The sequence below is a fragment of the Panthera uncia genome, chromosome D2 (genome assembly GCF_023721935.1).
Source record: "Panthera uncia isolate 11264 chromosome D2, Puncia_PCG_1.0, whole genome shotgun sequence".
Taxonomy (NCBI): domain Eukaryota; kingdom Metazoa; phylum Chordata; class Mammalia; order Carnivora; family Felidae; genus Panthera; species Panthera uncia.
Genome location: NC_064818.1, coordinates 29,092,150 through 29,106,445, shown reverse-complemented (window position 1 = coordinate 29,106,445; position 14,296 = coordinate 29,092,150). Strand labels below are relative to the sequence as shown.

General features: G+C 46.4%; 1 protein-coding gene across 1 annotated transcript in view; it reads right to left on the bottom strand.

Moving 5' to 3' along the window:
- Positions 1 to 14,296, bottom strand: part of HK1 (hexokinase 1) — a 124,892-nt gene that overhangs the window by 82,008 nt on the left and 28,588 nt on the right. The window contains exons 3-4 of the mRNA XM_049645165.1: positions 7,139 to 7,248; positions 3,523 to 3,573 (exon numbers count right to left, since the gene is read on the bottom strand). Coding sequence (XP_049501122.1) covers positions 3,523 to 3,573; positions 7,139 to 7,165 — 78 coding nt within the window. The 5' untranslated portion in view covers positions 7,166 to 7,248. The remainder of the gene's footprint in view (positions 1 to 3,522; positions 3,574 to 7,138; positions 7,249 to 14,296) is intronic.

Here is a 14,296-nt window from a genome sequence, read left to right as displayed (position 1 = left end):
TCCATTGATCTACAGGTCTATCCTTATGCTGGTACAATGCTGTCTTGATTACTGTAGCTTTATAAGTTTTGCAAACAGGAAACGTGAATTCCTTGGCTTTCTTCTTATTCAAGATGTCTTGGCTAACTTGAGTACCTTCCATTTCCATATGGATTTTAGGATTAATTTACCAATTTCTGCAAAGAAGCCAACTAGTTTTTTTTAATTTTTTTTTTAGTGTTTATTCATTTTTCAGAGAGAGAGAGAGAGAGCAAGAGCAGGGGAGGGGCAGAGAGAGAGGGAGAGACAGAATCTGAAGCAGGTTCCAGGCTCTGAGCTATCAGCACAGAGTCCAATGCGGGGCTCGAACTCATGAACTGTGAGATCATGACCTGAGACAAAGTCAGACACTTAACTGACTGAGCCACCTAGGTGCCCGCCAGCTGTGTTTTTGATAAGGATTGTGTTGAATCTGTAGATCAATTTGGGGAGTATTGCTAACTTAATATTAAGTCTTCCAATTCATGAACACGAATGTCTTTCCATTTATTTAGATTTCTTCAATTTTCTTCAACAATGTTTTGTAGTTTGCAGAATATAAGTCTTGAATTTCTTTTAAGTTTATTCCTAAGTATTGTGTTCTTTCTGATGCTATTATAAATGAAACTGTTTTCTTAGTTTCATTTTTTGATTGTTCCTTGCAAATGTATGGAAGAACAATTGATTTTCATATATCGATTTTGTATTCTGCAACCTTGCTGAATGTGTTTATTCTACATGTGCATGCGTGCACGCATGTGTGTGTGTGTGTGTGTGTGTGTGTGTGTGAGTATACCTTAGGATTTTCTATATAAAAGACCATGTAGGAATGAATTCAATACATGCAGCAAATAAAAATATAGAAAGCCAGGTACAAAAGAGCACACATGTATGATTACATTTAAGTGAGGTTCAAGAACAGGAAAACTAACCTATGGTGATAGAAGTCAGAACAATGATATCCTCAGGACAGGGGATGGGAAAGTAGTGGCTGGAAAGGGACATGAGATTTTGGGGGGTGATGAAAATATTCTATATCTTGAACTGGGTGGTAGTTATATAGGTATATACATGTGTTCAAACTTCTTGAGCCAACACTTAGGCTTTATGCATTTGACTGCTAGCAAATTATACTTCAATTTTTAAAAAAGACACAAGGATGAAATTAACTATTTTAAAATGTAGTGGCCTAATAGTATCATTACCTAATTATCTCAAGCCCTTTGTATACATAGAGATTAGTTTATCATTAGTGATATACAGAATAAAGCCAGAATTCAAATAGCCTGGCCCATTTTCTTTTTCTGACTACTTATTGTATCTGATCAGATCTTTTATTTCTTTTAACCCCAAGATGTGGCTGATGAGGAGCTTGTACCAGGGATAGGAAATGAATCAGTGCTCTTATGTTCTCCTTGTTCATTAGATTGTTTTGTTTTTAAGTTTATTTATTTTTAGTAATCTCTATACCCAGCATGAGGCTCAAACTCATGACCTTGAGATCGAGAGTTGTTCTCTCGCTCTCTCTTCCGACTGATCCAACCAGGAGCTCCATTGTTCATTAGCTTTAATCCATAGTTTCTGTGCAGAAACCTCTCTAAGCCACTTGCTCATTTTGTGAGGGTCATCCTAGTTAATATGATATATATTATAGATATCATTTATCTATCATATATCCAGATAATATGATATATAAAACTTCCTCAACTAGGGGGTTATAAGACAGTGATGCCTCATAATATGCTAAAAATAGCCCTGGAAACAAAGGTAGGGACCCCTATCAGGCTCTCCTCATTGTGAGAGACCCTGAGTACAAGATGATACAAGTAGCCATCTAGAAGTTTCACCAAGCAAGGCTACCATGCTGATTGGTCTTTAAAAATTGGTAACAATGGAACTGGTAGTACTTTGTTCTTTCCACTCTGAGGTGCACCATTTTGCACACACACCACCTCTCGAGATGTCTCTACTCTCAGCCCCACTACCCACCCCCCGCCCCCCATCTGGTTTCCGGGAGGCTCAAGGCTCATGCTCCTTGCTGCTTCCAGACAGAACACAATTTTTTTTTATGTTTATTTATTTTTGAGAGACAGGGAGACAGAGTGTGAGCAGGCAAGGGGCAGAGAGAGAGGGAGACACAGAATCCGAAGCACGCTCCAGTCTCCGAGCCGTCAGCACAGAGCCCGATGCGGGGCTCGAACCCACGAACCGCGAGATCACGACCTGAGCCGAAGTCGGCCACTTAAGCGACTGAGCCACCCAGGCGCCCCAGACAGAACACAATTTAATCACATGATTCCTCAGCCTAAAGATCTTTTGGGCCTCCTCCATAGAGTTCCTTACCCAGACATCCAGTGCCAGCCCCACCCAACGTCATTAGCCTCCCTTCCTGCCTTCCCTACCAGAACCACACCAGGCAGCCTCCAGGCTTCTTTCCATCTTTCACAGGCTCTGCGTTTGCCCTTGCTGCTGTTTGCCCCTGGAATGTCCTTCCTGGCCCGCAGATTGCTTCTTCTGCTTCAAGACTGTCTGTAAATCTCACCTCCTCTCTCCAACCTTCTTTCTCTCCCCAAGACAGGGCAGATCCCTCCCTCATCTGCTCCTAAGACACACACTGCAACTTTTTCCTTTTTTGCATGTTGAACTTCGCTTCTCAGCCATAAGTGCTCAAAGGCTGGAGTCTCTTCTTCATTTTTGAAAGAACAAGAATATGGCTGCTTGATGGTGGAATAAGAAGCAAGGCAGAGGGGACTGTGATTCCAGGCCCAGCCTCGGACCTCACCTTGGACTAGATGCAGGAGGACCCAGGTGCAGGAGAAATCAAAAGTTACTGCCTTTTTCTCCCAGCAAACTGACTCTTTCAGTACTCCACCTCCCCACCTTCCCATGAAGCAACGCCCCTCAGATTCACTCTACTGCACCTCTAAAGGCACAGCCAAGTGCCCGCGTGGGGAATGAGAGGGCAGGCGGTAGGCCATCACAAATAGCACAGAAAATTCTCTGACTTGGAACCATCTGGGCTATGTCAATAGGAAAGAACTGAAACTTGTCCGTGTTCAAGTGCAGAGGGGATGGGTACCAAGTTCCTGGCGTGCCTGATTCGACACACTGGGAAAAGACAAGACAGGGGAGAGACCCTTGTATTCTCTCTCTCTGGAGCCTCTCCCACAGTCGGTATGCCATGTAGCTCCAAATGCAGGAAGGTCCTGTGTTTAGCTCTGACACTCAGTATTTTGCTCCCAAGAAAGGGCTAGGAGAACAACCTAGTAGCAAAGGCCCCCTCACAAAGCACCTGTCCTGTGGGGTGGGGTGGGCTGGGCCCGGGGAGGAACAGGTTAGAGGTAGATGCTCTCCCCACCCCCAGCACAGCCCCCGGGGGAATCCATTATAGGGCTGCTTGGCTCACTGGAACCAGGGTCAGAATGCCCAAAGGGAATTGCCACAGACGCTCTCTCTTTGACAGAAAATGTTACAGGAAATGGAAAGGACATTTAAGCTTCTTACCTTAACTTCAGTAAGTGGGGGCTTGATGGGCTTTTCAGATGCTTCTTCACTCTTAAAGAAACACGGAACAAAATAAGGTGTTACAAAGGCATCTTAGCAACTTGCACTCAAAACATATTGATGCTCATAACTTATCAGTCGTGCTCAGAAAGCGACGGTAACTGTAAGTAACCCCGAAATCGCTGAGTAAATTCTAAGATGATTAGCCCTAATCTGGATGAAGCACAGCAGAGCTCAGAAATGTCTTATTCGTGAATTTATTCACATCAGCATGGGTTAGGTGCTTACGAATGTGCAGGTTCTGTGCTAGGAAGTGGGGGGTTCAAAGACGAAAAACAATGGTGGCTCCGCCTGCAGGGAGCCCACAATCCACCAGGGAAGACGGATGAGTCAATCAACAGTGAACGCGCAGTGCTGAGCTGCTGGAGAGGTGTAGGGGGGAGCTATGGGAACACAGGGGTCTGTCCCTGCTGAACCATTGGCCACACCGTGTCCCCAAGATTGCAGGATGCAATACTTGCCAGAAGAACACGGTGAGAATGTGGCCATCAAGTAGCAGCCAGCTGGATGAGTTAGCATCCTGCCGTTTCATACCCCTCTTACAACTTCCCATGCCTCACAGGTTTTGGAAGCTGCTGCCAGTAAGAGCGAGGCCCATGTAGATTTCTTCATGATGGCGGCTGAAGGGATAAGGAAGATGTAGGAAATTGTTTGCGGAAAACAGCCATAATGGTTCTCTTCCCTGTACCCATACTATTCTCTGTAGTCTCCTCCCACGGCGACTCTGGGTTTGGCTGTGTGACTGGCTTTAGCCAGTAGGACGGTAACAGCACGACACAAGCAGTAGCTTCAGCCATGCTTGTGCTCAGGCCGGCCCTCTCTTGCTGTTCTTGGGACTCTTGCAACCACCAGTCTGGGGGGTGGGGTAGTGAGAAGGCAAGGAATGCTAAGTGACAGAGCACAAGAGGCAACCCCACTTTATAAGGAAGGGGCCTGGGGTTTCTAGAAGGTTGCGCAGCGGCCCACAGACATGCAGCCAGTCCCCGTAAGAATCGGGGTCGTGGAGGTGGGGGGTAACCCATGGATCCTCCCTGAAGGGCAGAGACCATCTTTTCAGCACTTCCTGCCTTGCCTCACCTAGAGCAGGTGCTCGGTAAATGATTATTGTTCATGAACTGAATAAACCGTGCCCTCTTCTGAGTAGGCTGCTAATCAGAGAAGCTCTGTAGAAATCATGGTCCTAGGGAAGCAAGAAAAGGCATCCCAGAGGCAACCCAAGTGACCAGGACAATCTAGGCAAGTTTTCCACTTGGCTGAAAACCAAACAGTCTAGGCTTTACACTGATACCCATGAGAGCAGACTAGCTACTGAAAGGGCTCGAAAGAAGCCTTGCAGATATTTACAGGCTGTCATGAGAATTGAGCGTAAGGAAACAACACAAAATACTCTCTGTAGCTTGGAACAAGCAAGGAGCCAAGGAGAAAGGAACTGAATGGACCGTATCATTTTTGGCCCTGCCTTAGATTAAGAGTGGGAATTCAGGGGTGCCTGGGTGGCTCAGTCGGTTAAGCGTCCGACTTCAGCTCAGGTCATGATCTCGCGGTCCATGGGTTCGAGCTCCGAGTCGGGCTCTGGGCTGACAGCTCAGAGCCTGGAGCCTGTTTCAGATTCTGTGTCTCCCTCTCTCTCTGACCCTCCCCCGCTCATGCTCTGTCTCTCTCTGTCTCAAAAATAAATAAACGTTAAAAAAATTTTTTTTTTAAAAAAGAGTGGGAATTCAATATCCAGAGCACAACACTTCTAAACCTGGACCAACTCAAAATAGGAAATAGGAATGTCCTTCGGCAGTTACGGTTGGCATCACACGCCTCACCTGCCGCCTTGAGTTTGTCGTGGAGGCAGAAAGCGCACAGACTTGGAGCCAGAGGGACCTGAGTTGAAGTTCTAGATCTGTCACTGATGAGCTGTGTAAAATTAGGCAAGGAATTTCCCTTTCCTAAGCCTCTGGGTTCCCATCTGAGAGATGAGAATGCTGCCTACTTCATTGGAACTTTGTCAACATTTAAGGAGACCGTGAGAAGGGGCTGGCACAGAGCCGTTGCTCGTAGAAAGTTACAGTAAAGATCACAGACTCCTAGAGACACGGGGCAGTAACTACAACTCACACGCACCACTTGAGACTCAAACCGATTTCCAACTCCTGGGTTTCTACTCGTGTCTGAGATCCCCGAGCCTGTGCTCCCCTCTCTGGACCCCCAAGGACCACAGAGGACCCGCCGGACATTCCACAGATTGACACTGAACTCCAAGTGCCGGTGCCCAAGCCTGCTGACCGCCATGTGGAGCCTGTGACACTGGCTGCTTTGTGCCACCTCTCCTAAGCAGGCCTGGCCTCCTTTAAGCCCTCAGTGGCATCCTGCCCGAGGCTTGCGAGGCCAGGTGGGGGCACAGGAAGGGGACAGTGGGGACCACGAGAGGTGGCGATGACATCCCAGACAAATCTCCTGGGCTGGAGGTACTCCTTTCCCAGAGCAGGCAAAGCTTTGTTCATCCTGATTGTGGAGTAGAGAGGAGAGAAGGAGGAGAGAAGGAACAGGCATTGCGGCACGGGGACCCAAGGAGTTTTCAGGTTTATGTATTTAGCGGCCTCCCCTGCTCACTGTAACTGGTCAGGTTACAAAGGTGACACTGAGTTTCCACTTGGGTGTGAGAAGCGGGGTCAAATTCAATTCTCTCAAAGCCCTGCGAGGTAGGAAGGATGTGGGGCTGGACATTGCAAAGCCCTCCTTAGATGAAGGGGGCCTTTTCAAGCCGGGCCCGGAGGACTGAGGGAAAGTTGCCTGCCCCCCCCCCCCCACCTCACATGGAGGGGAACAGCAGCTGCTTGAGTTTGTGGTCCCTCCTCCCCACTCTCACATGCTATCTGGGAGCTAATTTGTCACCCACGCACTGACCAGGGAAGTTTTCACAGCAGAGACTGACATGCTGCTCTGGGGGAATTCTGTCCCCGGGGCATTCCTTAAGGCCCAGCTGTGTGTTTGTCGCTGGGCTTAAACCACATTGTACCTCGATTTCCCAGACTATAAAGGGGGAGCATCGGTAGTCCTTGCCCCAAAGGGACCCTGTGCAGCACAGGTTAACTGAAAATGAGCCAGCTACTCAGAACATCATTTGTCCCATAAACATTTTCCAAGGTTTGTTTCAACATCCAGGGGAGGAGCTGGGCTCTCTGTAAGAGGCAAGGATGGGTTTCTGCTTTTACAGGGCCATGGAAGGCTTGTCTTAGAAAAGGCCACACTCCCGTTCTCGACACACATTCATGACTTTGCAGCGTAACGATCTAAGAAGTGATTAACCGAGGGGTTACGTGAATGACCCCCTGGGCTCCCCTTGGTCAGGACCTATCTGGCCCAGGTAAAAATTAAACTGCACAGAGAGTCAGAGGCTGGATCTGAGGGCCTCCTGCCTCATCCCATAACATGTCTCTGCTGTGCTCCTGGTCTGGGTTTCCATCCTATAAAGTGGACCCTGACCTAACAGCCTGCGGGAGGGTGGGCCGGGCTGCGCGGTGCAAGTGGCCACGTGAAGTTAGAGAAAAGCAAGGGGAGAGCTTACGCATCCTCGCTGGCAGCTCTGCCCCATGGTGGGCACCTGCTATGCCCGGGTTCTTCCTTCTCTTCTGGTTCTTTCTTCTCTTCTGCTCTCAGCAGTCCGGGCTAGGAGGCCTGGAGAAAAGCAAACCCAAAGGAGGAAGAGTCAAGGGTTCGTCAGTCTCATTCCTCTCCTCACCAGCCGGGAGGCTAAACACACCGCTACTGAGGACCGGGGGCAGGTTCAGGCCCCTGTTTCCAGAAGGATCTGTAATCCGAAGTAAAATGTCAGGATACTATTCTAGAAGAAATTCACTGGAGCCCTGTCTGGAGGTGGTGTCTCCTCACCAACTACAGCCTTGTCTACTCTCAAAGAGATCTGAGGGGTTCTTGGGTGGCTCAGTCGGTCGAGCGTCCGACTTCGGCTCAGGTCATGAACTTGTGGTTGTGAGTTCCAACCCCGCGTCGGGCTCTGTGCTGACAGCTCGGAGCCTGGAGCCTGCTTCAGATTCTGTGTCTCCCTCTCTCTCTGTTCCTCCCTCACTTGCACTCTGTCTCTCTCTGTCTCTCTCTTTCTCTCTCTCAAAAGTAAATAAAGATTTAAAATTTTTTAAAATTAAAAATTAAAAAACAGGGGCGCCTGGGTGGCTCAGTCGGTTAAGCGTCCGACTTCGGCTCAGGTCATGATCTCACGGTCTGTGGGTTCGAGCCCCGCGTCGGGCTCTGTGCTGACAGCTCAGAGCCTGGAGCCTGTTTCAGATTCTGTGTCTCCCTCTCTCTCTGCCCCTTCCCTGTTCACGCTCTGTCTCTCTCTGTCTCAAAAATAAATAAACGTTAAAAAAAAATTTTTTTTTTTTAAAAATTAAAAAACAAAGAGATCTGAAAGTAGGGTCTTGCTTTAGGGCGGAAATCCAATAGAAATGGACATTAGCCAAGGCAACTCCAAAGCCCAAATTTCAGAAGTGCAATATTCACCACAGTGTCATTCTTTTCCCCTAATTTAAACAGGGTAGGGTGTAGCTCTGGGTAAAAAATCACTTCTCTAATTATAAAAGCAATGCACACTCACCATACCAAGAAAGTCACAAAATACAGGCAAGTAGTTTAAAAATTAAAATCACCTTTACTCCTATAGAAATAAGTTCTTTTTAAAAACATTTATTTTTATTTATTTATTTTTTAAGTTTATGTTGAGAGAGAATGCACACACAAATGGGGGAGGGGCAGAGAGAGAGGGACAGAATCCCAAGCAGGCGCTGTGCGGTCAGCACAGAGCCCAACATTGGACTCCATCCCATGAACCATGAGATCATGACCTGAGCCAAAACCAAGAGTCAGACTCTTAACTGACAGAGCCACCCAAGTGCCCCAGAAATGAATTCTGTTAAGATTCTGGCCCATATCCTTCCTTATATTTTTGTCCAGATAACCGCAGGCCAGAAACAACATAAAAATGGAATCATGCTCTTATACTCTTTTTAAATCTTCTTTTTTCCATGGAAGAAAATATTATGAAACCTTTCATGTCAATTAATAAAGACCGCATTACTTTTTTATTGGTTACACTGGGTAGAGATCTTATAGTTCATATTCAGAAAGGCTTACTCAGGAATGATATAGTAATAATTCAGTAAGTGTCAGATAACCTCAGTCAAAATTCATAACAATTTTATTAAGTCTCTACCATACCCCGAACAGCTTAGAAATATTATGTGATTTGCCTAACAATTAGCGTGCTGCAGCAAATCCAAAAAGTTCCCTACTATTTGGGGCCTTTTTAGTTCTAAGAGGGTGAGCCAAGAGTCCAGACTTCTAACCATTGGCGTAACACTGGGCCTCCAGCCACTGAATCCCAATGGCTCACGGTTGGTGAATTGTGCCCGAGTTGGTCTCGGTGGGACAACTGGTACCCCCAACATCCCAAACCCTCCCTGGCCCAGGTCAGAGGCATAAACAAAATGTGTCGAGTTTCTTTGTTATTTGTTTACATCAACAAAGTTACACTTAAAGCTCCTACTTAATTCCTTCATCCCGCATGTTTCTGGGGCAGAAGGCACACAGAACTTGGTTATGATATGTTCTTCCAAGAGCCTGGAAATATCCGTACTTGTCTTATATTTACTCGATAATTACCCGCCTCTCCCATTACAGGATAAGCCCCCAGGGTGCACACACTTTGTGTGTCCTTCAGTGCTCAGCACATAGTAAGTGTGGGACATGGCGTTGAGGTCAGGCTGTTTGGTTTGAAGCCCCACTCAGCCATGTAATAGCTTTGACTCTGGAAAAGTTACTTAACCTAACTGACCCTCAGTTTTCTCAACTGTAAAATGGTGACATTAACAGACATTAATATAGCTGCATAGGAACGTGAGGTATGCGTATGTGAACAGAGCACTTAGGATAGTGTTTTGCATCTAGCAAGTATTCGATATATACCTGTTAACTATTATTGTTGTTGATTGATTAGCAATGTTTTTGAAATTCAAAACAGTTGTGAAAGCAAAAACGGCTTTTACTAGGGGCCGTAAATGGCTTATAATTTGTGAGAAGGGAGATGATTCATTTTCAGAAATACCAAATAAGAGCTGTGCTGTCTAGTTAACAATAGGTTTACAACTCATTGGAAATATGTATGAACTCTCCCCGCACCCCCCTCCCCCGACACACACACACAATGGAGTCCCAAACCCTCAGACCCTTCCTTTCCTTGTTGTTCTTCCCCTCTCCATTTCACAGGCTTATTTTCACGGTCTTTGCAATGAGCAGGGGCCAAAGCACAAAGGGAGGAGGGGCTGAAAGTCTCTGCATCACCACAGGGAATGTCTGATTGTTCCAGACTACTTTTTGTTTTACAGGGGCATAAACGATGTCCAGGTAAGGCTGTAACCTCTGTAGTACTCGGCCTATGAGGAACCAGGGGAGGGACTTGCACGCTAGGAGATAAGTTGTCTGCTGTAACTGCCCTGAGTATGCCTGTCCTCAGACACCAGTTCTTGCAAGAAGGTTGATTAAAGCCTCGCTTCACTGTGCTCCGAGTCTCTACGTCCCTCCTTTGATTGGGTTGATGGGCTTATTTCTAACATAATTGAGACACAGCCTGTCTCAATTATGGGGGCGGGGGGAGGGGGTTGGTTTAAAGCAGTGAGTCCAGAGGTGACTGGGTGACTCAGTCGGTTAAACGTCCAACTCTTGATTTAGGCTAAGGTCATGATCTCATGGTTTGTGAGATTGAGCTAGCCTAAATCAGGCTTTGTACTGACAGCACGGAGCCTGCTTGGGATTCTCTCTCTCTCTGCCCTTCCCCTGCTCATGTGAACTCTCTCTCTCTCTCTCAATATAAATACATAAACTGTAAAGCAGTGAGTCCATGCGGAGAGCATAAGACAATTTGTTGGGGTGACAGAAGACAACAGAACTTTTATTTATGACTTTTTAAATTTCACCGTACGATGTTTTTAGGCTATTCTTTGTATTGTACATGTTATTTCAGGACATGATTTTTTTTTAATTGAGATAAAATTCATATGCCAAAATATTCACCCCCTTAAAATATATATATAATTCAGTGGGTTTTAGTATATTCATAAGGTTGTGCAATCACCACTATCTAATTCCAGAACATTTCCATCACCCCAAAAAGAAACCTTGCATCCATCAGCAGTCACTTCTCACTCTATCCACCCTCCCACCCCTCCCTCCCAACAACAGCTCATCTACTTTCTTTCTCTATGGATTTGCCTGTTCTGGATATTTCACATACATGGAATCATAAATGCATAAATCCCCAAATAACTAAAATACATGTATTGGGGAATGTGTCTGCAAAAATATTTTACGGAGAGAGCACATGACCAAGAAGATGTGGAGAGCCCTGGCTGAGAGTGTCAAACCTTCTTGGTCTTGTCCCCAGCTCCTTTATGAATTTCCAACACAGACACTCACAGGAGGTCACAGCCTCCATCAACCTCTGCCAATTACAACCCAATGGCTGGCACAGGCCAAAGCAGAAGGCAATGTAAAGATAATATACAGTTTGCTTTATAATGTATGATTTAACTTTGTTTCTACAAAAAGATGTTCCCCTAATTATGCTAGATAAGCTAATAGGTAAAGCAGCAGTGTGGCCTGGGACCCAAGTTCGAATCCTTACTCTGCCACTTAACTGAAGCATGAGTTTCTGTGTCTGTAAAATGAGGGAGATAATAGGTGAGAATAAAGAACCCTTCTCCCTCCTGCATTAGAATTTGGCCTTGGGTTAACATTCTAGTTCCATTCCCCCCAGTTAATCCCCCCTGGTAATGTCCATCCCCCCTGGTAATGTCACCAGCTAGACCCCACGACCTGACCTTTATTACTCAGCTGCTTGCACTCACCAACCTTTGTCCTACAGGTTTTCTTAAAGCTCTTCCTGGCTTATCTTTTAACTCAGGCAAGAGACTTGCAGCCATAGCATCACCGCTAGAAATGAAATTACCCCCCAAGCGATAAAGGCTGCCCTGAGGGAGAGCTTACGCCAGTTTGGACTCCCACCTGCGACAGATGGACCATGCTGCAACCCGTGCAGTGACCAAAAGTCAACTTTACCTCATTATGATACTAAAATCTCCGGCCACGGGGGAGCACGAGCCTCATTTACAGAACATACAGTGTATGTGTAGGCGTGTTTCCTTAAGGCACATGTGTGACCTTATGCCCGCCCGCCTCTACATCCGACGACAAGGCTCCCCTTTCTAAATATTCATCCTCACCCTAAATTAAAACAACAACATCCACCCTTGCTTGGAGAGTCACAGCTTTGGAAGTTATCCTCCGTGGTTTCTTTATTTGCTGCAAATAAAGTTTCTTTTGTGTGACAACTGTCCCTGTAGTTTCTATCTGTGACTCACCAAGGGGCAAACTCATGCTAGTTCCGTTACAACAAGGATAGAATGTCACATATGTTTCTCAGTAACATTTCTTTTTCTCCCCTTTTATTTTTTAAAGTTTATTTATTTATTTTAAGAGAGAGAACAGGGGAGCAGCAGAGAGAGAATCCCAAACAGGCTCCGCACAGAGCCTGATGCGGGCGCTCAAACTAACAAACCATGAGATCATGACCTGAGCCAAAACCAAGAGCTGGGTGCTCAACTGACTGAGCCACCCAGGCGCCCCCTCCAAGTAACATTTCTTGTGATAAGGATGATCCCTTGTTGCTAGGTTGCTCCTGGGTTGGAAGAACTGTAAATACTAGATGGGATCCCATAGCACAGGCTTCCCTGAGTGAGATGACTCTTGTTCTGTCCCATACAGAGACTCTGGAAAATGTCCCTATGGGGTTGTAACAAGAGAATTTGGCTGCTGCCAGGCAGGAGGCTTTTTTTTTTTTTTTAAGCCAGGAGGAGTCCTGCACTTGCCCAGTGGGATCTCGTCTTCTCCCATCTGTGGACCGCTGCACACCATCCCTCAGAAAAGAAAAGGTTGGCACTGCCCTGACAGCAGCCTGTGGTTCCTGTCTTACGGCCCGACAGGCAGAATGGGCAGTCTTTGAATCTGGAGGTTTAGGAGAGTCTAGAACACTTCCGATGAGCGTTACAGATTAAGTCACGCAGAGAGCCTGGCATACGGTAAGTACTTAAGTGATAACTGTAAGTGCTAAATATGTGATTATTGTTCTTATTGATGTATCGTTTTATCTACATTCACCAACTCATAGTGGGCAAGAGATGATTCTAACCCTGAGAAGCCCGTGGCGGAGGGAGGTATCAGACTGCCAGATATAGCCCCATGACGAAACATGAGAAAACACCTTTCTGTAACTCGAAAAGGAGAAAGTATACAAATGTCCATATGATGAGGGAGCATCAGGCAAGTTGAGGGCTAAGCACAAGTAGCACCCCACCCCCACCCCAGGTGGGACGTGTGATATTCCTCGGGCACTTCAAGCTCCCAAGAACAAAGGAAAGGACAGAAAACAAATGGTTAAACTGGGAAGTGTCTCCATCAGTTTACAAGTATCTTAGAACGACTACCAAAAAAGGACAATCTTATCAATAGCCTAAAGTCCAGGAACTCCCCACTGTCTTGACGTTAAAGCTTTGCTAGAGGGAAAAACAACCTTAGCCTGACAACAGCTAGGCCTCCAGTAATCTGTGAGAAACTTCCTCTTGACTTTACCTCCCCCAACTCCGTAGTATATAACCAGCCCCTGTTCGCAACCCCAGTGCAGCTCTTCCTGCCCAAGGGTCCCATCCCCGTGCTTTAACATAAAATCACATTTTTGCACCAAAGACGTCTCAAGAATTCTTTCTTGGCCTTCAGCTCCAGATCTCACCATCACTCCGAAACAGGGGGAAGAGTGGGGAACTCTATTTTGAACTACGTGTATTTGGGAATCCAAGAAGACTTCTCAGAGTAAGAAACCAGCCTTTGGCCCATGGCACAGGATCCTGGGTTGGATGATTGGAAGGTAAGATTGGAGCTTACCTTCTTCCCCTGCTCACTGTACACGTGGTAGATCGCTGCAACCATGGGCATGCCTCTCTCTATCCATGCCCCTGGGTAGTTCTCATCCACAAACACCTGACCTTGAGCCAATGACTTGCTTTGACCGACTGGACAATGTGTCACAAGAAACAAAAATTGAAAAATGCTTACACATGAGGGGCTTACTCTCTCTTGTTGCTCTCGGGACCCCTGCCACTGCTGCCATGGGAAGAAGCCCCAGCTAACCCTACTGGATGATGGGAGGCACCGGGAGGTAGAAACTGCCATCCCAGCTGAGTATCTTAGGCCAGCCAGCCCCCAGCCAACCAGGAAGCCCACTAAGATGCAGGAGTGAGCCCATCCCAGGCCAGCCACACCTAGCTCAGATTTGCAGAGCCACAGGGATACTGTGATTTATTATAAGAAATTGATACTTGGTCTTTGTCCCTATTCCTGGCACACAGCTCCTAAAACCCTTGGAATCTCCTAAATTTTAACAGCCAATGAAAGAATCTTGTGTTATAATAGTCTATCTTTTGTCCTCAAATAGCTCCAGTTCTGAAATAGGTCCAGTGATAAAGGTGAAAGGAGTGTCTTGTTATTCCTAACAAGACACTTTCAATAACAATGAATTTATGTTAATGAGGATGGGGCTGGTTGCCTGGGGAACCAACCCTGTGACTCCATTGGAAACTGCAGCCCACCTTTCTCCAAGGAAGGG